The 23,782-nt window shown below is 44.5% G+C and overlaps 1 protein-coding gene across 1 annotated transcript in view; it reads right to left on the reverse strand.

Annotated features, from left to right (window-relative positions):
- CEMIP2 (cell migration inducing hyaluronidase 2) overlaps positions 1-23,782 on the reverse strand; it is a 130,595-nt gene that overhangs the window by 39,043 nt on the left and 67,770 nt on the right. The window contains exons 9-15 of the mRNA XM_075317937.1: positions 20,154-20,359; positions 13,814-13,883; positions 13,333-13,461; positions 8,595-8,683; positions 5,598-5,729; positions 4,110-4,145; positions 1,072-1,227 (exon numbers count right to left, since the gene is read on the reverse strand). Of these exons, the coding sequence (XP_075174052.1) occupies positions 1,072-1,227; positions 4,110-4,145; positions 5,598-5,729; positions 8,595-8,683; positions 13,333-13,461; positions 13,814-13,883; positions 20,154-20,359 (818 nt within the window). The remainder of the gene's footprint in view (positions 1-1,071; positions 1,228-4,109; positions 4,146-5,597; positions 5,730-8,594; positions 8,684-13,332; positions 13,462-13,813; positions 13,884-20,153; positions 20,360-23,782) is intronic.

A 23,782-nucleotide genomic window follows, 5' to 3' on the forward strand; every position in this document is an offset into this window, starting at 1 on the left:
CTAAACCACGCCCACACAGCTCCAACAGGCCGAACACCCCCCCCCCTCACTCCACCTCACCCAATCAACAGCTGCCCTGCATCACATCCACCACACACCCACACCTTACTCTACCCACACCCAATCAGCAGCGACGACCACTCAAATAGGACACGCCCACTCGCTGAAACCCTGACAACTCCATGACGCAGCCGGCGGACAGGTGCAAGGGACACCGCCATGGAAGCTCCCTACACCCAACCCGACGGAGCACAGTAAGCCCCGACCCACAGGAGGCCCCAAAGTGCAGGTCAGTGACCCAACTACGCCACAGAGGGACGGGGACCGGACGAGACGCAGCTGCGGCATCACAGGGCTTCCCCGCGCCACAGAGACCCAGACTGACAAGGGCCGGAGGAGACGCAGCTGCGGCATCGCAGGGCTTCCCCACGCCACAGAGACACAGAGGGACAAGGGCCGGAGGAGACGCAGCTGCGGCATCGCAGGGCTTCCCCACGCCACAGAGACACAGAGGGACGGGGACAGGAGGAGACGCAGCTGCGGCGCACTAGGAACCCAGCACTTCGGGACGTAGCTCTCCCACTAACCAACGATAAATGCAGGGGAAGCACATGGCTACTTAAATATTAACATTGCTGTGAATGTTAATGAGCCGCTCATTACTATTCATGAGTGGCTACTTAACATTCACTGCAGTGTACCCAGAGCTCCCAACGCCACAGCCTGCAACTCACCGCCAGCCACAGTGGAAAAGGATATTGCTAAATCACACAGTATACTGTTAATGCAGTTAGTTCCCAACAATATTTAGTTACATCTTCATGTTAAACATTCACAATTTTTAAACAATAACATTTATTTTTGACCAAAAATATACTGTGTCTTCCTTCCATTATTAGTCAAAAATCATACATTAACTACACAATAAATTCTAGAATACCCGATGCGCTAGAATCAGGCTACCATCTAGTTTGTATAAAAAGTTATGTTTCTTTGTATTCTTATTAGTTTGTATATAACAAAATGCGAGTCATAGAGTGTATAAAGCATATCTGCAGAATCTAGTCATACCTGTTTCTAGGAAGTGTGCGATTTCTACCATAGACTCCTCCAGTCCCCCAATATTTGTTTTGGCCTCCTTGAGAGCCATAATTTCTACTCTCGCCTATAAACAGAGATTCAGAAACTTCCTGGCTTGAGCCTTCATCTTTTAAAAAGCTTCCATCACTGCGGAAAATTAAAGTATCGTAAGGTGCATTGAAAGGGAAGAACAAACAGTCATGCACATGTATCTATGTATACCTGAACAGAGGCAAAATTATACATATTTCACCACAGTGCATTTACAGATGCAATATAAGAACAAATAAAGTGTCTTGAAGGTACATCAACCTTAAAATGGAGCAGTAAACAGACAATAAATGTCCTAAATACAAATTTTCATTGATCCCGTCAATTCATGTTAAATTTGGTATTTTAGGTTGCTATTGGTCAATATGTCTAGATAGTCCGTGTTAAACAGCAGGATTATACTATAGATACCCATACTAAGCTCTCTATACCGTAAAGTGATCCCATCACCTTTCTTTGGCTACACCTTTTATTCAAGAAAACAAATATCATTAACGTGTATAAATATAATGTCCCAAGTGTGACCCTAATGCCACCAAAGCAGTTTGGGACTTCTTGGTTGTGAGTTGCAATCTTCTGCGGGTCCATTTACTGGCAAAGAATAGCGAGAGCATACGCTGGTAACTAAATCAACGCTGCGGCATTATGTACACCGCGGTTACCCATCAATTCCAGCTATAATGATCAGTAACTGGCGTTTCCCTAATGTGGGAACAAAGTGTGACATCTTGCACTTGGCGAGTTAATGGGTTACTGAGGCTAGTGGGATCTTGCTCTTGCTCTGCATGTCAGGATCTCACAACCTGGCTTTTACAACAGAAGCAGGTCCTAATGTGTGCCTTTTTTCTGTTTTCGTAAAGAAGAAGAGAAGCTACAGACTGATAATAAATCGGTACTCTTTCAGGTGAGACCAAACCCATAGTTTTTGGGAAGACTGAATAACTAGTGTCTATAGAAAGCCTCTCATCTCAATAGAATCTTGGGGAAAAGGAGGATCATGCGTTCTTTAGTTGTCCCAGGAGATGACCCACCACCAGAGGTGCCTAGCTGTAGCCACCTGAGCATACGTACTTTAGTACCAGTGTATAGAATTTAATCACAGAACTTAATATAATCTGCGTATGCTGGAAACAGTAACAATATGTTTCAGTAGACACTGGTTTATTATAAGAAAGCTAGTGCCAACCCGTGCCTAGTAACTCCAGTCACCGGCATGAGACCTCATGTAGATGGGAAGTCACTACGTAAATACTTGGCTGCTGGTAGAAAGTGTAAAGCGTCCCTTTATATGATCTCCTTAATGTTACAGAACTGGAAACCATTTAGACATTCTGTCTGGCAACGTTCCCAGACTACTACTATTACTACAACCAAAGAGGCAGGAAATCAGAGGCATAACGTCCTATAGCATGTACGACTCAACCCGAATCATGGTAAAAAGCCGAGCACAACAAATGGGGGGATTCAAGCAATAACACCATCATTTTATATACATTCCAGTCATTTATATAATGAGCATTTTATTGATAAAAAAAATGTATTAAAGGGGTGGTCTAATGTTTGGAAAAAATGGTCCGCCACCAGGAATAGCTCCAGTGTTGCCTATAGCCCATGTCTGGTATTGCAACGTATTCTCATAAAAGGCTGAGCTACAATATGAGACTATGCTTCACTAACGGCCATTATTATTTATTGGATCAACTCTGGAAGACCTGATAACCGTAAAAAACAAACAGTGAAAAAGTAATTAAGACAATGGTCCAAGGGTTATGTTTTAACATCACTACTACAGGGGACAACAATCTTGCTACCTGCATCTGCCCTATGTACCTCAGTAAGACTTTTGCACCAAGGTCATGATTAATTTTCATGTTAAGAAGTCATTAGGGGCACCAGCAACAGTAGATTAGCGCACCTACCCTTGTATTTTTAGATTCGGCCCAGATTTTTGTACAGCACTGTACAAAAATGTTAGACAAGTGTGGAAAAATTGCGGCAGAGTAGGATTGTTTTAAGAAAATAGAGGTGGTAATAGCATGTTAATTGGTAAAAATAAACTAAGTGAATCATGCAGTACCATCAGGGCACTGCGAGATTCCAAAATTATCCTGCAGCAGAAATGTGACCCCAAACATACAATTGATGTAATAAAAATGATTGTCCATGTACAAAAGAAAAGGGAGAACTAGAAGTATGATGTGGCCCCCACAAAGCCCTGATCATCATCAATGTGTCTGCTTAGAATTAGATGAAGAGACAGAAGGATTTGCAGAAGCTTATGACCACAGAAGATCTGTGGTTAGTTCTCCAAGATGTTTGGAACAACCTCCCTGCCCGGTTCCTTCAAAAATCATGTGCAAGTGTACTTCTGAGAAATGATGTTTTAAAAGCAAAGAGTCATCACACTAGATACTGGTTTTAGATTTTTTTTTTTGTTCTTTCACTTTGCATTTCGATAATTGGTATAAATAAATTATTACAGGGAATCTGTAAGCAAGTTTTTGCTACCTCATCTGAGAGCAACATGAAGTAGGCAAAGAGGCCCTGAGTTCAATCACTTAGATTAGTGGCAGCAGCCGGTTTGGCACAAGCCAAGATTTTAGATTTTACATATAGCAGTGCTGTAAGAGCTCCAACATCCCACACCAGGCTTTCAGTGTAGATTTCCTGAGACAGAAGCTGCTAATCACAGAAGGGGGCGGAGTGTGACTACAACTCACATTCTGCTGAGATTCACTAATGAGAAGGATAAGAGGCTTAAACTAACATTGCAGGTAAAGAAAACAGATAAGAAATGCAGGGCTCAATTCTCTGTTTAACTCTTACAGCATGCTGCCTTCAGATTATATTGCAGAAACCTGCTGATAGAGTCCCTTTAACATTTCTATTTTTGAAAGCATTCTCACTTTGCAAAAGTATAGGCAGGTCTGACAAAATGCTGAACAGTACTGTAGATATGATCTTAAGTGGTTTTTTACCTTGCAAAGGTGAGGCCAATACCATTGTCAGAGAATCTGCAAAATAAGGATAAACATATAAAAAGGGTGCCACCAAGAAATAAACAAGCATTCCCACCCAGTAATGTTAAAGCAGTGTTTCCCAAACTCCAGTCCTCATGGCCCCCAACAAGTCATGTTTTCAGGATTTCCTTACTATTGAACAGGTGATGGAATCATTATCAAGGCATCACCTGTGCTATATTAAGGAAATCCTGAAAACATGAACTGTTGGGGGTTGTGAGGACTGGAGTTTGGGAAACACTGGCATGTCATGTGAAAAAAACACTACTCAACCTGCAGATATGGGGTTAAAATTTACCTTGTGCCTGCACTGTAAACCCCCGCTGGCAGAAGGAAATTAACTTTTATCCTCTCGGGACCATTTGGGCTTCAGTCATCGGGGAGGCGCCGATGTGGGTTACAGCCACCACTCTGTATGGAGAGTGATGGCTGTAACCGCACCCCCCTCACTGACTGACAGCTGGTTTCAATTCAGAGCGGCCATCAGTCAGCACAGGGTGTGCGATTACAGCCCCTACTCTCCATACACAGAGCAATGACTGAAACCCAAATGCTGCTGGGGAGGATAAAAGTTAATTTCCTCCCAACATTGGGGTTTAGAACCTGCCCGATACTTGAAACGCTATTAACCTGCAGATTACCTATATATATCTGCAGGTTACTAGCATGTTTTGGGTTTTTAACGTGACATGTTCCCTGTAACAGAAGTTTTTTGTCTTTTTATTGGAACCTTCATTGGTTTTAGGCAGGACTAGAATACAATTAATTCCATAGAAAAGTGGAACATGCACGAAGAGCCCTACACCACAACGTTGATATCAAAAATTGGCATATTTCTAAAAACGGACTGACCTTTTTCCACTTTACTGAAAGGAGAGCCGAGCTTAGTGTGAGGGAAAGCCTCCCATGGCCCGGAGAATTTACTAAACTTTGTGCCAAAAACTATGCCAACATAAGAAATGAATGGTACTGAAATGAGTGGTACTGAAATGAGTAAGTTCTAGGGCTATTTTTAATGTTTCAAATCACTCTAATATATGATTTTTTTGCATAAGGGTACGGTTTCACTTGTGTATGACTCACCAAGTCTCGCATCGGTATCAACCGGCACAGCCGCACACTCTCCAACAGGAATAGGTCGGCTGCATGTATTTCTATGCAGCTGAGGCGCTCCTGTCCGGAGAGATTCAGGCCATGCCAGGTGATACCGATGCGAGACTTGCACAAGTCATACGCTAGTGGAACCGTACCCTGAGAGTAATAAGAGTGGGGATCCCGTAATGACAATTACTAAACTATGGGCTTTCATATAAGGGTAACAGGGGCCGGGCTGTAAATTTATGAAATTCTACCCTATCCACCGATACCGGACAAGAGATCATAGCTTCATGGAAACATTCTGTAGTCGCTTTACCACTCTGTACAGGCCATATATGTCATACCTACCCTGAATTACGGATGATAATGTCCCCTCCTCTCACCCAGGCACCATGGTCATTATTTTTAAAAGAAACAAGGCCATCTATTAGCGCGGCCACTCTTGGTTTTAAAGGATCAGCATCAACATGGGGTCGAAATCTACAAAACGAAAGACAGAAAGACAAGATTAATGGGTATTTTGTGTTACAAGAAAACTGTACAAAAAGTAGAACCATAAATAAAACGTTTCAAGCTGAAAACAGTGTTACAATAATATGACCTTGGCTGTCAAACTCTCAAGACAGCACAAGGCCTCCAGGAGAAGCCAAACACAGTCCATGGGTTAATACAGCTACCAGGTGACCATACTGCTGCATATTTGTGCTTTTTAGCGGCCCAGTGATGTCACTTTGCTGGAGGAGACTGACTACTGTTGTCTTTGCAACCATGTTTGGCTCACAGAGGATTGCCTGATAAGTTACTATGCAATAAACCTACAGGTGTGAATACAGCCGAGACAGTGTAGATTTCCAGCTGCCACTTGTACACAAGAATATTTTTGGGCATTGACAGTAGGCAAATGATAATGAAAGTAGTAATTAAAAAATAAAGTTCAAGAAGGTTTCATAACACAATGACCATTTATATAAAAACATATGCCTCGAAATTGCAGTCAGGAATAGATTGTTCTGATCACCGGCGGCAGCATATACACTAGTCAAACACAGCTGTCAGATGGAAAAATAAAACCAAACGTAAAAATTCAGCCGTCAGGATGGGAGTGCACGGTGAAGAAACAGAACTGCTGACTACACTTGTCAGCATGAACATAGGGCGGAAAGATCAGGAAGACAAACTTTGCCAAAGGCTACTGAGTGCTAGGAAAAGGCTCCCAAAAGAAAAGAGAAATGCCAATGATAAACATGCCACCACCCTGAGGACCGAGGCACGGAAAGACTTTGAAGTAGGAACCATATAAAATATACTCACACTGCTGGAATGTAGTGTGGAAATGGTGCGGGATCTTCCCATTGATTATGCAGCACAGAGGAGGAGGGATCTAATGTATACAAGATCAGAAGAACATAGAGGAAGCGTGTGCTCCTACACATCTACTCATTGACGGGACCTCATCATTTATGCCCAGAGATCAAAGAGCAGCCGGGGCAAGAACATGAATGTATAATACTCCAAAAATCTGTTTAGTCTTTGTGGCACGGCATTGGAAGAGAAAAACCACTCTGTTCTGCTGTGCACATTCCTTCCTAGCATGGTTTTACCATTACAACTTGGAGCAGGAACAATGATGAAGACTATAAAGTAGGGAATGGATAGCAACTGGGAGGAAATAAGAAAAAGACTAAGATTGTTCATGAAAGATGTGAAAACCATATGCAGAGACATTTACTGAAAGTCGCCAACAACATGGCTTATGCCATAAAGATCAAGTGGGAATCCCAATAATTGACTGCATTCGATTAACCATTTAGGTAGTAGACACAACACAATCAGTTTTTGTCAGGGGCTTCTAGATTTTCTAGCTAATTATACATCTAATATATAAAGCTGAATGTCTGCATGTCTGCATGTCTGCATGTCTGCATGTCTGCATGTCTGCATGTCTGCATGTCTGCATGTCTGCATGTATGTCCGGGATTGGCATCTGCACCGTCGCAGCTACAGCCACAAAATTTTGCACACTCACACATCTGGACCCAGAGAGCGTCATAGGCTATGTTGTGAGGCGAAATTTTAACCCTGCGCGTTCCAATTTACCAATCAATTTTGCCCCTATCTACATAATGGGGAAAAAGTGAAACGAAAAGTATATCCGCACCGTCGCATTTACAATCACGAAATTTTGCACAGACACCTCATGTGACCCAGGGAACATCGTAGACTATGTTTTGACAGGAAAATTTAACCCCGCGCTTTATAGTTATTCTCCAAAAAACATGCCTCCATTAAAGTAAATGGAGCCTGGAACTAGAGGTTATTAGTAGGAGCTGTGATTGGTTGCTATAGGAACAAAAGACATTCATAGTATAAGAAGCTTATATGTGAGGTAATAAGAGGTCAGTGGGGAGACAGATAGAAAGCGACAGACAGACGGGGAAAGAGACAGACATGCAGACAGAAAGAGATAGGCAGACAGGCAAGGAGGAGACAGCCAGAGAGACAGACAAAGATAGATGGGGAAAGACACAGACTTTGATAGAGACAGACGGGGAAAGAGACCGAGAAATAGAGACAGACAAGGAAAGAGACACACAGACAGGCAGACAGGGAAAGAGACAGGCAGGAAAAGACACAGACAAAGAGACAGGGAGACAGACGGGGAAAGAGACAGACCTAGAAAGAGACAGATGGGGAAATAAACAGAGAGATAGAGACAGACAAAAAAAGAGACAGACAGAGACAGGCAGACGGGGAAAGGGACAGACCTGTAAAAAGACATACGGAGCACATTACTTGGCCAATTTAGTTAAATCTGTGTGGAATATCTGTGGTGTTGAAATATATGTTGTGAAATGCTTCTATTAGCTTAGTTTTTGTTTTTTAATAATTACATTTCTATCTATTTGTTTTGTGGTTTTTGTGTGCAGAATAAATTTGTTAATACATTCTATTTTGTTAACAACAGTTATTAACCCCAGCGAAGCCGGGTAGTACAGCTAGTTACATATAAAACCTAATATCTATTTATCCATCCAATAAAAGGCATTTTATACCTTAATCTCTTTTCACTTCTTGACGTTTTCAATGAGGTGATAAGAGATTTAGAACTACCGAAAACCTGAGTATTAGGGTAGGATTCCACTTGCGAGAGACTCGCGTATATCTCGCATCGCATCTCCCAGGATGGCCTGCCTCTTTCCCGACGGGAGCGTCTCAGCTGCATAGACATACATGCAGCTGACCCGCTCCTATCTGGAGAGAGACAGGCAGTCCCGGGAGATGCAACATACGTGCGAGTCTCTCACAAGTGGAATCCTACCCTTAGATGATGAAACCGGATATTACCTGGCATTATTATCCAAGCACAGATATTCCCTCGGGTCTTCGGCACTTGCATTTGTAGTTTTCACACCTTTATCGATAAACAAACCAGCCTACAATAAGAGAGAGAGGAAAAATATTTGATAATGTGAATATTCCTCAGTTTTTATTTAGTTTTTTTTAAATTCATTTATTGAACAGCCAAGAAAGTTTACAGGTACAGAAAAGCGAAAACTGAAATACACCTGTCGTTTTTCAGTGTTTTTTTCAGAATAACATTGCAGTCAATGGGTGAGAAATGCTACTAAGCCAGACCAATAATTGATATGGTCCAAAATTTTTTCTGCATCAAAATCTACAGCAAAACTGCACGGAAAGCATGCAGATTTTGATGCAGATTTAGAAGAAGAAGAAAAAAAACGCGTCAAAAACCACAGCATGTGCACAGGGCCTGAAGGAGTTTTACAGTCATAGCCAAAAGTGTTTGCACCCTTGAAATTGTTCCAGAAAATTAAGAAAATCATTGCAGGTACACGTTTTATCATGCACGGTTATTTCTTATGTGTGTATTGGAACAACAGAAAAAAAAACCCAAACAAACAGCAAATAGGACATAATTTCACAGAAACCCCCCCCCCCCCAGAATAGGCCAGACGATTGTTGGCACCCTCAACTTAATATTTGGTTGCACACCCTTTGGAATAAATAACTGAAATCAATTGCTTCCTATAACCAAGCTTCTTACACCTCTCAACTGGAATTTTGGACCACTCTTCTTTTGCAAACTGTTCCAGGTCTCTCATATGCAGGGGCCTTCTCCCAACAGCAATTTTAAGAGCTCTCAATAGGTGTTCAATGGGATTTAGATCCACACACATTGCTGCTTCTTCAGAACTCTCCAGCACTTGGTTTCCATCCATTTTTTTGGTGCTTTTTGAAGTACCGTATTTTTCGGACTATAAGACACACCCTGGTTTTAGAGGAGGAAAATAGGAAAATAAAACTTTAAGCAGAAAAATGTGGTCATGACACACTTATGGGGAGAGGATCTGCTGCTGACACTGTTATAGGGGTAATGACCCCAAATTCTCTACTAAGGCACCCCATCCTGGTAATGATCCTCCTGCCTTGTATATGATCCTGCTATAAACCCCCATCCTGCTCATATACCCCCATCCAGTTCATATACCCCCATCCAGTTCATATACCCCCCATCCAGTTCATATACCCCCCATCCAGTTCATATACCCCCCATCCATCCTGCTCATATACCCCCCATCCATCCTGCTCATATACCCCCCATCCATCCTGCTCATATACCCCCATCCTGCTCATATACCCCCATCCTGCTCATATACCCCCATCCTGCTCATATACCCCCATCCTGCTCATATACCCCCATCCTGCTCATATACCCCCATCCTGCTCATATACCCCCATCCTGCTCATATACCCCCATCCTGCTCATATACCCACATCCTGCTCCTATACCCCCATCCTGCTCATATACTCCCATCCTGCTCATATACTCCCATCCTGCTCATATACTCCCATCCTGCTCATATACTCCCATCCTGGTATATGGCCTGTATCATATAGCACAGAGAAAAAAAAATAATAAACATTTATACTCACCTTTTCCTCACTCCCTGAAGCACCGATCATCTTCCCCTCTGCGCCGCTGACCTGTGTGTGTGGAGCCGTTCCCCTGCAGCACGCGATGTCTTCCTGTCTGTGCCGATCAGTTGACCAGCACAGATCAGCTGACCGGCACAGACAGGAAGACATTGTGTGCTGCAGGGGGGACAGCTCTACACATGGGGACGGGTGAGTGTACTGATCCACTGCACCCCGCACTGATGATGATGCGCGGGGAGCAGTGAATACAGCCGCACATGATCACTCCAGGCTGTAATTGCCAGGGGTGATCATGCGGGCCGGCTCTTTACTATGCTCGCGTCCCTGCTCGTCCTCCCGCCCACCTGTCAGCGCCGGCTTCTGCGCTGAGAGATGGGCGTGTATATGTAATGAGCGGGCCCAAGTGGTCACAGCAGGCTGCTACAGCCTGCTCGTGCCCCCGATGACCCGCTCCACCGCAGCACCCTCATTCCCGGCCGCAGCCCTATAGTCAGACCATAAGACGCACCCCCAACTTTCCCCCAACATTTGGGGGGAAAAAAGTGCGTCTTATGGTCCGAAAAATACGATAGGTTTGGGGTCATTGTTCTGCGGGAAGACCCATGACTTGGGACACAAACCCAGCTCTCTGACACTAGGCTCTAAATTGCGACCCAAAATCCTTTTGTAATCTTCAGATTTCATTATGCTGTGCACACAGTTCAGGCACCCAGTGCCAGAGGCAGCAAAACAACCCAAAACATCTTTGAACCTCTCCACCATATTTGACTGTATGCACGGTGTTCTTTTCTTTGTAGGCCTCAATCCATTTTCGGTACACGGTAAAATGATGTGTTGTACCAAAAAAAGAAAAAAAAAAAAAAAAAAAAAACAAAAAAAGATCCATCTTGGTCTCATCTTTCCACAAGACCCTTTCCCAGAAGGCTTTTGGCTTACTCGTGTACATTTTGACAAAACTGCAGTCTTTTTTATATCTGCATCAATCTGGATTTCCTGCTATAGCATTTCATTTCATTCAAATGTTGATTTATAGTTTGCGGAGACATTTATGTATCCTGACCCTGTAGGACAGCTTAATTTTTTTCAGAATTTGATCGGGGTTGTTTATTCACCATCTGGACTATCTTGCGTTGCAACCTTTCATCGATTTTCTTTGCCGTACACGTCCAGGGATATTAACTACAGTGTTATGGATTGTAAACTTCTTGATGGGCTTTCTTTGTTCATGATCTGCAAGCAACATTAAGATCTCTGGAGATGGACTTGAAAAATATCAACACCCTCAGTTACAACAATTTTGGCTCCCAAGGTCTCAGACAGTTCTAGTCTCCTCTTTCTATGTGGCACACACAGACACACAATGTAAAGATTGAGCAACTTCTCCCCTTTTTAGATGGTTTCAGGTTAGGGGACAACTGGAAAGACAAGGAGCACAAATAGTCTTACCTGGAAAAACAAGGAGGGTTAAGGTTGCTTTACACGCTGCGACATCGCTAACGATATATCGTCGGGGTCACATCGTTAGTGACGCACATCCGGCGCAGTTGGCGTCATCGCAGCGTGTGACACCAATGAGCGGCGATCAACGAGCGCAAAAACGTGAAAAATCGTTGCTCGTTGACACGTCGTTCATTTCCTTAATATCGTTGCTGCTGCAGGTACTATGTTGGGCGTCGTTCCTGCGGCAGCACACATCGCTATGTGTGACACCGCAGGAACGACGAACATCTCCTTACCTGCGTCCACCGGCAATGAGGAGAAAGAAGGTGGGCGGCATGTTCCGACCGCTCCTCTCCGCCCTTCCTCTGCTATTGGACAGCTGCCGTTTGACGTCGCTGTGACGCTGCATGAACTGCCCCCTTAGAAAGGAGGCGGTTCGCCGGCCAGAGCGACGTTGCAGGGAAGGTAAGTCCGTGTGACAGGTGTTAGCGATGTTGTGCGCCACGGGCAGCGATTTGCCAGTGCTGCACAACCGACGGGGGCGGGTACGCTCGCTAGCGATATCGGTACCGATATCACAGCGTGTAAAGTACCCTTTAGTCTTGGTTGCATGGCTTACCTTGAGTAGTTTTGAGAGAGTCACAACTACTAGTAAAGTATGTAAGCGGCTGCTGCAGCACCCCTGAAGAAGATGACCTGAGTGGGAAGAAAAAAGGGAAAACCATGCTGCCATTGAAGAACAACTGATCTCAAGATGGTGAATTGGTGATTTTATTTTTTTTTTTGTTGTCAACACAATCCTGAGAATCAATCTTCTTCATCAGGACAAAAAAAAAAAAAAAAAAAATTATATTGAAATTCTTTTTTTGTCCGGACGAAGGAGAGTGATTGTCAGAAGCGCGTTGACAAAAAAAAAAAAAAAACAAAAAAAAAAAAAAACACAAAAACAACAATTTACCATCCTTGGATCAGCGATTCTTCAACGGCAGCGTGGTTTTGCCCTTTTACCTTCCCATTCAGATCATTTTCTGGTTTCAGGAGTGATTTTCATATTACCCACACCGGTTACTTGCCACAGGTGAGATTGAACAAGCATCACATGCTTGAAATAGTTATTTACCTACAATTTTGGAAAGGTGCCATTAATTTTGTCTGGACCATTTTTACGTTTTTTTTCTTTTTTTTTGGGGGGGGGTGAAGGTTTGTATGAAATGTCTAATTAGCCTTTTTTTGTGTTGTTCCAATACACACAAAGGAAATAAACAGGTGTATGACAAATGATTTGTAACTGCAATAACTTTTAGGGAGAAATACTTCATTTTCTGCAACAATTTCAAGCGTACCAACACTTTAAGTCATGACTATCTTTACAGACATTGGGGCAAAATGCTTAGGCTCAAAGCCAATAACGGCTGGCTGCATGTTGCTCACCGCCAGCAGACACGGTCTACACGGCCACCTAGAAAATGCTCAGGGGAGCCCAAAAGGACCAAAAGCTTAACACATTCTCAATTCAATCAATCATCAATTAGATGACATAACCGTCGGTCCCATGATGGTCTATATTGCTGTTCTAAAAACACCATTGTCTATGAGAAAAGACCCAATTTCTTGAAAGCAAAAAAACAACAGTGTGTAAAATATATTTTTTGGTCCACAACGTTCAGCATGAGATGGTGGGTACCTTAAAGTTAGAATGGACTCTGTTATTGTAAAATATACCAAGAGGCGTGAGCTCCGATTTGGTATCTGGATAGAGCCCGTGCGATTCTCCGGTTGAAGACTTGTGAAACACATACCAGATCCCTGCATCCTGAAAATAAAACGCATTATACATGTAAAAAAAAAAATCACCACATACCAATATGATACAGGCCATCGCTAATAAATCTGCCCAAACTCTCACTGATCAGAACTGGTTCTACAGCAGGTCTGGTGTCCCATTAGCGGTTGCCCCTCGATTTTTATTAGCATTCCGACTGATTTATTCTGGACACTAATGGGGGTCATAGATGTTGGACCCGTATCAGTCATTTAACTCTTACGGCAATTACAGAACTGGAAAATTTAGGTTTGAAATCTGAGTAACATGTCTAAGATTCATTATAACATTTGCGCGTTTTTAATCTAGGCATTAAAGTACCAGTAGTAATTGTAAGACTTGCCTGAGAGCCACCTGCTGCATTACTTATCATGTTGTTGTTAGGATTTGCAATCCAGAAGGTTGATACTGCCCTAAAAACAATAAAAGTAGGTTAAAAAAAAAAAAAAAAAAAAAAAAAAACAAACAAACAACAAACAACAAACAACAAACAACAAACAACAAACAACAAACAACAAACAACAACAACACACAGTACAGAATAGAAATCAGCACAACAAAAAGGTATCTCTAAGATATAGACAATCGAGAAAAAGCAAAATGGAGAAGATTAACGTCTGCACTCACCCGATTGTAATAAAGTCCATTGATATTTTTAAACTTTAAATCGGGTGAGTGCCGCAACTAAGTCTCTACAATGCTTAATTGCTTATTGTAGATAACAAAAATGCAAGAAACAGAATACAGTGTGTCCACCCATATCCTGTCCACCGCCACTTGAGAACGGCGGCATCTATAGGCATAGAAGTGGTGTCTAGGTATAGTAAAGTAGCCATGTGCTACGCAATGAAACCACCTATAGCGCCACCTGGTGGAAAACAACGGAGTTAGCATTTTTATTTCGAAAACGGAACGAGCTAGAGAAAAAAAAAAGTGAATTACCAAGTTGTAGGGCATCATCAATTCAATACGAATTGACACCTTGCATACAGAAATGCTATGATTAGAACGTGTAAAACTCACAAGGCTGCGGACATGAAGCGATACCTCATGGAGACCTTCCTACAAATCATTGGGTATGGTGGCTGTGTGGAGTGGCCTCCATGCTCACCTGACCTGACCCCATTGGACTTCTTTCTGTGAGGTCACATCAAACAGCAGGTGTATGGGACCCTCCACCAACATTGCAGGACCTACGACGACGTATCACAGATGCGTGTGCAAACGTGTTACCTACCATATTGCACAACGTGCAGCAAGATACAGTATGCTGTCCAGAGTCCAGATGTGCATTGCAGCTGACGGTGGCCACTTTGAGCATCAAAGTTAAATGAGCGCCATATGCGTGACCAGCATTCAATGTTTTTTTTTGGGGGGGGGGGGGGGGGGTCATGGGTTTCATATCATAGCATTTCTGTATGCAAGGTGTCGAGTCATATTGAATTGACGATGCCCTACAACTTTGTAATTCACTTTTTTTCCTCTCTCGTTTCGTTTTCTCAATAAAAATGCTAACTCCGTTGTTTTCCACCAGGTGGCACTATAGGTGGTTTCATTGCGTAGCGCATGGCTACTTTACTATACCTAGACACCACTTCTATGCCTATAGCTGCCGCCGTTCTCAAGTTAATGGCGGTGGACAGAATATGGGTGGACACACTGTATATAAATACATTGAAAACTAATTAGAACAGTTTATCCACCCCCATAGCCGAGTCGTGTCCTTGAATGACAGAAAGTAATGAGAAAGTAATGAGACATAGCCATGTCATCCTTGAGGTCACTTTACTTTGTCCCCAAACTAATAAGTTACATTGAACAAAAAAGGAAAACCGTCAAGGGCCAAAAAGGTCTGAATGTCACATTCTTGCTATAAACAATAGAGAAAAGTGAAAGCATGGGGTAGGATGGAAGCATAAAAAAGGTGTTAAGTTTAGGGAAACAATTTTCCTATATGGTTTATAAAAAGGGCTGAAAATTGGATTATTAGTCATCAGAAACAGAACAAAGTGGTCTTCTGGGCCAGCCATTTCCTGCAAATAGCCATTTAATTAAAAGGAGCTGTCCACTACTCGGAAAGCCCTTCTCCAAACACTAGATTCCCCTCATGTAAAAAAGAGAATTTTGTTACTTACCGTAAATTCTTTTTCTTATAGTTCCGTCATGGGAGACCCAGACCATGGGTGTATAGCTACTGCCTCCGGAGGACACACAAAGTTACTACACTCAAAACGTGTAGCTCCTCCCTCCTAGCATATACACCCCCTGCTAGCCAGTCCTAGCCAGTTTAGTGCAAAAGCTGAAGGAGGACATCCACCCACAAGAAGAGGCAGAGTAAAATCCGGAAGAACCGGAACCTCTGTCTACAACAATAACAGCCGGTGAAGACACACGGAACAAGAAACCTGCCAACAGGCAATAGGGAGGGTGCTGGGTCTCCCATGACGGAACTATAAGAAAAAGAATTTACGGTAAGTAACAAAATTCTCTTTCTTTATCGTTCCTATGGGAGACCCAGACCATGGGACGTTCAAAAGCAGTCCATGGGTGGGAATAAACAGACAACTGAGAAGCAGGCAAACCTAACTTCACAAATGGGCGACAGACGCCTGAAAGATGCGTCTGCCCAAACCCGCGTCTGCCAAAGCAAGAGCATGCCTTGGATAGAGCTTCGAAAAAGTATGCAGACTAATTCGAGCTGCAGTCTGACAGACCTACTGAGCCGTAGCCTGGCGTGAAAGCCCAAAAGGCACCGACAGGTCTGATCAAATGTGCTCTAATCCCCGGCGGGGAAGGCACTTGAGTACACTTGTAGGCCTCGGAAATGGCCGACCTAAGCCAACGAACCAGGGTCGGCTTAGATGCCGAGAGACCGCTACGCTGACTAGCAGTCAGTACTAAAGAGAGGTGCACCGCCTAATAACGGCGGTGCAAGACACATAGATCCGGGGCGCCCGCACCAGATCCAGGATATGCAACGCTTCCTCAAAGCGATGAACAGGAGCCGGACAAAAGGAAGGCAGGAAAATTGCCCCGGATAAGGTGGAAGCTGTAACCACCTTAGGGAAAAAAGTCCGGAGTCGGACGGAGACCACCTTGTCTTGATGCAAAAGACCAAAAAAAGGGGGTGACTCAGAGAAAGTGCCGCCAGAACTCCCTGGCGGGAAATTATAGCCACTAGAAAGACTACTTTCTGTGAAATATGAAACAAAGAAACCTCCCTAAGAGGCGCAAAGGGGGGTTTCCGGGAACCGGGAGGACCGGATTAAGGTCCTAGGGCTCCATAGGCCGCCGGAAAGGCGGAATGATGTGAGATGCGCCCTTAAAGGAGCGCACTGGAGCCAGCCGGACGATACGCCGCTGGCACATACTGACAGAGCCAAGACCTGTCCCTTAATGAGGGATAGTCCTAGCTGTAGACCGGACTGTGGAAGGGACAGGAGGGTCGGCTAAAAAGGTCCAAGGACACTTTGGAGCTCGAGTCATAGCGGAGATGACTTCAGGAAGGATACCAGAAGTCGCCAAGATCCAGGACTCAATAGCTACGCCGTCAATCTGAGAATCCAGAATTCTGACGGAAAAAAACGGACCTTTTGAGAAAAGGTCTGGACGGTCCGGAAGATGCCATGGCAACCTAACGGACAAAAGGAGCAGGTCAGGGTACCAAGCCTGCCTGGGTCAGTCTGGAGTAAGAGAATGACCCGACGGCCCCCTTTACTGATCTTGCGCAGGACTCTGGGCAAGAGGTAGAGACGAAGCTGGGATCAAACATGAGCCAGTGTGTCTACCGCAAAACCTGAGGATTGTGGACCACGGTTGGACAGCTGAAATAGTCTGCCTCGCAGTTTTGACATCTAGGATGTGGGCTGCGGATACGGTGGACTAGGAGTCCCTTGTCCACTGAAGAATGTTGAGGCGCCAAGATTGCCAGGCGGCTGAGTGTCCCGCCCTGGAAGTCGATGTAGGAAAACGCTGTCACGTTTTCCGACTGGACTCGAATGTGCCTAGCCGCCAACAGATGGTGAAGGCGTAGAGAGCTAGAAAAAGAGCTCTGATTTCCAGCCTATTGATCCAGAGGGCTGATGCGGACAGAGTCCAAGCGCCCTGCGCTCCACGGTGGAGATATACTGCTCCCAAGGCGGAAGACCAGCACCCTGGTGAGGATCACCCGGGACGGGGCCAGGAAGGAGCGTCCCTGAGACAGAGTGGCCGGAAACCACCACTGAAAACGAGCCCCTGGTCAGTGGCAAAGCCACCACCCCTGTACAGCGGAAAACATCCAGTCTCAGAGGGATTCCCTCAGGGGTCAGCCACCGAAACCGGAGCAGATGGAGGGGGCCACTAATTAGCAATCATTCGGCTTTGCCTCCAAGCTGAGGGGCCACCATGGTTATGAGCTCGGTACAGCCGTACGAGACTACCTGCAGTGCATAATAAAAACAACCTGCAGCCCTGCTCTGTGAGACATGCTGCAGAGTGGGGGCTCTGTCAAGACTGGCCCCCCAGCATATATAAACCGATAAAACAAGCAGCTGCACAACCGGAGTTGTGGCTGCCAATCGTTTAAACAGACATGTCTGTGCCCCCTGGTCCCTCAGCCCAGGTCCCCACTTGTCACACTGTGGAATCTCTGTGCCCATACAGGCACAGAGAACGCTGAGAACATGGCGACCGGAGCGAGGAGAGGGGGCGGGGCCTACTCTGAGAGCGGCAAAAGGATTCTGTCAGTGAGGTAGCCAGGGGAGGGGAATCTTTCCTCAATGAGGAGTGTCCCTTCGCTTGTGCTGCACAGCCGCTGGGCGGAGCTACACTGCCTCTCTGCATGACTGACATGCAGAGACAGTGGAAACCGAAACTAGGCCCCAGGCGAAGCCGGGGCCTAGAGTAAAACATGCGGCCGACGTGCAGGCACCATCGGCGCGGTTCTCCAGTGAAAACTGGAGAACCGGCCGGAAATGTTAACACCAAACATAAAACACATTCCCCCAATAAATAAACATAAAGGACCCTTGGAAAGACCACTTTCTGTGGTAATAACGTCTCATATACTTAGCTTGTGAGACGCAGGTTGCCAGGGTCCTGGGGGGTGATAGCTCCGTCCAGCAGGGTCCTGCAAAAGGGCTGCGGATGGAGACCGGTCTCCTGCAAAGCAGTGAGAACCGTGTTGGCTCCGACTTCAAGCCAGAGCCCCAGCATGGGATGGTGAAGGAGCGCGGCATGAAAGGGATACAGCCCTGAAATCAACCTTAACAGCAGCCCCGCAGTGGGGTGTGAAGGGACATGCCGGGAGTCCAGACTGGACCCGCTTTCCTTCCAAATCTTTGTCCAAAAGGAAAAATCAAAAATCAAAATCAGAGAATGCATGTGTGTGTGATCCTCCTGAAACACAAAGCATGAAACTGGCTAGGACTGGCTAGCAGGGGGTGTATATTCTAGGAGGGAGGAGCTACACGTTTTGAGTGTAGTAACTTTTGTGTGTCCTCCGGAGGCAGTAGCTATACACCCATGGTCTGGGTCTCCCATAGGAACGATAAAGAAAGGGCAGCTATAAAGCCCTCCCCCACAATATTGGCTGCAGGGCTCACGTGACAATCAATGGCCACTTCACTGTCGTCAAACATCAGACACCCAGAAAGAGTGAGCTGCTGCTTTCCTCTTGATGTCTGTTTTGTCCGAAGGAGGCGAGAATAAAACGGAGGCCAATGAATGGCTGCAGGGCTCGTGTGACAATGCGCCAACACTGCTGGAATAGTGCCTGCACCGGAGGAGAGCATAGCTGTTCTCAATCATTACATTTTGCCCATGTAATAAGAAGGGATTGTCTGGAGTAGTGGACACCCCCTTTAATTAAAGAAGTTTACAGTCAGCATGCAGTCTGGACTGCTTGGTTACAAAGGGAGTATCTTACAGCAGGGTTACTATCAAGACTGTGCTGGGCAAGAGGTCTCCAGACCCATCTGACAGTACTTTGTTCCTATAGAACAAAGCTGACATTTTGAAGTCCTACATACCTACTCCTTAATTTCGGTCGATGACAGGCAAGCTGCCCACAGACACAATCAATTGTCAATAGTGGTGTGATCTGACACGCACCTAATATGCACAGAAAATGCAATTCCTAAAGAGCGGAGAACACTATTCATACTAATACACACTTCATGTACAAGGCCTGCAGGGGTAAGGTTTTTAGCACTACAAAACAGAACTTAAATGGAATCTGTCAGCAGGTATTTGCTATGCAATCTGAGGACAGCATGCTGTATAAGGTTAAAATACAATTCAGTGAGGTGTCTCTTATCACACTGTGTGCGGTTTATTTATAATGAAGGTTTTAGCACCAGTTGATTATCACTGCCAGGTCTGGAGCTCAGACTGCTAGACTGACCACGCCCCCTCCCATGATAAGCAGCTCACAGTCAATAGACAATGTACACAGAGAGCCTGATGTGGGCAGGGACAGCTTTGAGCTCCACTTCATCTTACAGCCAAGAACTCCGATAATTTACTGGGTGAAGCAGTTGTGACACATCGTTGGATCCAGGGTTTCTTTTCCTCTATTATGCTGCTCTCAGACAAGATAGCAAAAACCTGGTGACAGATTAGCTTAGATCCATCTTTTAAGTATTTCCACAAAGTGTAATAAGTTGACATGAAAATAGATTGTTTCACCGCCAAATACTTACATGCAGTCCGTGGCTGGATTAGGAACGTAGTTTCCATATACTTTATCCCTCATAGCTGTGCACACACTATTATTTCGGTCTGTGGGTAATAAAGTGCCTGGCTTGGTTACAAGTCCAAGGTTGTGAAACAGAGTATTCCTTTGTTCTATACCATCCTCCAGAAAGAAACAATGCCCTAGTGTGTCATAGCCAATTGTGTCCTTTATCTGCACAAAATATGGCAGTAAATTAGTGTCAACTCCTAATCCAAGAAATAGTTAATCACAATGTTAATAACCAACATGCACAACCCACTTGTCCAATCGATCAGTGACCAGTTTCAGTTTCTAATACAGGGTATCCATCATCAGTAAAAGACCTATTGTTTAAGTTAAGTTTGTTACCTTTTTTCACCGCTTTCATTTTGCGAATGTTCTTTATTCATATTACAATCTGTATTGTAGTGTGGCCACTGGGACTATGTTAGACTCTTACTGCCTTTATTTTCAGCAGCGTCATTATCATCAGAGGCAGGATGGCAGTGACATGTAACAGCTGATAACACATGATCCACCAATCACAGTAGGCAATGTCACAACTATGCTCCCCTTCCCTCCAAAATTACCCTGTGGGCGTGCTAACATGCTAATGAATGCACAGCATCAGGGATGGTCGATCTCACCGCTCTCTGCTGCCACTGCACCAATTGTTGGATTTCGGCTCAGTGCACATGATCAGAAGTCCCGGACGTCCAGTCAAGCGCACTATGAAGCCAGGTGTACGTGTCCTGGCTTCCAACTAGTGTAGTGCGCATGACCGGACGTCCGGGGACGGTCTGATGGTGTGCAATGAGCCGAAAACCAGGGATGGCAACAGAAAGTGAGCACGACCATGCCTCTATCGCTGCGCATTCATTAGCATGCCCACAGGTGCGTACTAACATGCTAAGGGGATGCTGGCCTTATTAGCATATCCTAAAGAATCTTTAGAAATCCTTTTTCTAAAGATCTCATTATCTATGCTAGTGTATACAGAGACGGTTAGGCAGGGATTAGCAATATGCACCCAGAACTACTTGTGGCTCTGGGTGCATATCGGACCTGACAGGTTCCCTTTAAATCCACAACACACAGTATGGGTCTAGCATAGCCCTCATGGCCTGTATGAAAATTAAGGTCTTGACTCCCCCGCCCATGGTTTTAGAATACAGATTGTGATGTGTTTAAGAACACATGGCTACGTTTTTTTAAAAATATACTTTAAGTATTTTTTTATTTATTTATTTTTTTTTTTTTAAACAAAAGCCTGATTTAAACTGTAGGTACATTTCCGTTAAGTTGGCCACACAGGGTCAAAAGACAACCTCATGTGTATGTAGGGGTTTCAATAAGCAGCATCACTTGTCCCTTAAAAGGGAACCTGTCAGCAGGAATTTCGCCCAAAACCTAAAAGATTCCCCCTCTGCAGCTCCTGGGCTGCATTCTAGAAAGGTCCGTTATTATTGTGCCCCCTTTCTGACCAAGATAAAGACTTTATAAAGTGGTACCTTTTTGTATTCAGATTCTGTAAATGGGACACGGGGGCGGGCTGCCTGATGGCCGTTATTCTGCCTCCTGCCGCTTTAGGCCGTCCCCCATCGATGATTTCCATACTTGTGGACGCCGCCCACTGCTCCACAGGTCCCCGCGCATGCCCAGTGCCTATCTCTCGTGGATAAGCACTGTGCCCAGTGTCACCGCTGGTGACGTGCGCGCAGGCTTTAGATTATGGGCGGTGCTGTGATGTTTATTACCAAGCAACCGCCCATAATCGCGGGACCGCGCTTTCCCCCTCGGCCACCTTCGTTCTGCGCAAGCGCGGTGCTGCTGACCCCACGTCACCTCCTTCCCATCTAATTCCTGCCTCAGGGCAAGATCAAATCTCCCCCCCCCCATCAAATCTGTAACTGATAGCCCCAAGTCTGAAACTAGGTATAACCCTTTGACTGCCAAGCAGTTTGTCTTCCAGGTCTTTATGTTCCAAGACGTTACTGGATAGTTTGGCAGAGAAAATTGAATGTCTGATGTTTATCTTAGTAAAGCTTTTGCAATAGTTTCACAACTTGGCAAGTTCTGCTTCTGAAAAATAATTCTGTGTTTACTGGGATGTTAAACCAGGTTCTTAAAGTTCTTTTGATAGAAAAGCATTTTTTTTCCCACTTGTATGCAATGTTTGGGAAAGCGAATTGACACCAAATATGGCATATTACAAAAGGAGGTCTGCAATTTTCCAGGCACATCTACCCGATTAACATTATTAAACGGAGGCTGCACAAAGGCATAAATAGACAGATTTAGCATTCAGAAGTGGAAAAACTGCAAGCTATCTATGTAATAATCTCCTTATTAACAGTCATCCATGGGGTTAAAGAAGCATTCCCATCAAAGTTTTTATTGTCTAAATATATTGCATTAACCCCTTAACGACCGCGGGCAGTAAAATTACGTCCTAAATGTCATAATGTTACTGCCCGCGGTCTGCCGGCAGCATCATGCCGCGATCGGCGCACATCTCAGCTGATTTTCACAGCTGAGATGTGTGCCTGCTACGCACGAGCAGAATCGTTATCTGCTCATGCCGATTAACCCCTTAAATGGCGCTGTCAATACGTGACAGCGCCATTATAAGCACGATCGCGGTAAACTTTTACTTACCGCCCGATACCGGAAGTCACGTGACGCAATCATGTGACTTCCGATAGTTGTCACGGTAGCACAGGGTCATGTGATGACTCCTGTACTACACATGACTTGCTTTCACTTTCGCTGTGCCAGCGGCACAGCAAACGAGAAAGAGAGCGTATCTGCTGTTTACAGCTGTGTAGCTGTGATCAGCAGATCGTGCAGAGCGATCGGATTGCTGATCACAATAGCCCCCTAGGGGGACTAGTAAAAATAAAAAAAAAAAAAAAAAAAAAACCTAAAAGTTCAAATCACCCCCCATTCGCCCCATTGAAAATTAAAGGGTTAAAAAAATAAAAAAAATATACACACTTTTGGCATCACCGCGTTCAGAAACGCCCGATCTATCAAAATATAAAATCAATTAATCTGATCAGTATACGGCGTAGCGGCAAAAAAATTCCAAACACCAAAACGACTTTTGACGCCACAACTTTTGCGCAAAATGCAATAAGAGGCGATCAAAACGTAGCATCTGCGCAAAAATGGTACCGTTAAAAATATCAGCTCGAGGCGCAAAAAATAAGCCGTCACTGAGCCATAGATCCCGAAAAATGAGACCGCTACGGGTCACGGAATATGGCGTAAAACATGCGCCACTTTTTTCAGACAAACTTCGATTTTTTTTAACCCCTTATATAAAAGTTAACCTATACATGTTTGGTGACTACGAACTCGCACTGACCTGAGGCATCACACCCACACATCAGTTTTACCATATAGTGAACACCGTGAATAAAAGATCTCAAAAACCATAGTGCTATCGCACTTTTTTTGCAATTTTTCTGCATTTGGAATTTTTTTGCCGTTTTCCAGTACACTATATGGTAAAACTGATGGTTTCATCTAAAAGTACAGCTCGTTCCGCAAAAAATGAGCCCTCACATGACCATATTGACTGAAAAATAAAAAAGTTAAATCTCTCAGAAA

Source organism: Anomaloglossus baeobatrachus, chromosome 1 (assembly GCF_048569485.1).
Source record: "Anomaloglossus baeobatrachus isolate aAnoBae1 chromosome 1, aAnoBae1.hap1, whole genome shotgun sequence".
NCBI lineage: Eukaryota > Metazoa > Chordata > Amphibia > Anura > Aromobatidae > Anomaloglossus > Anomaloglossus baeobatrachus.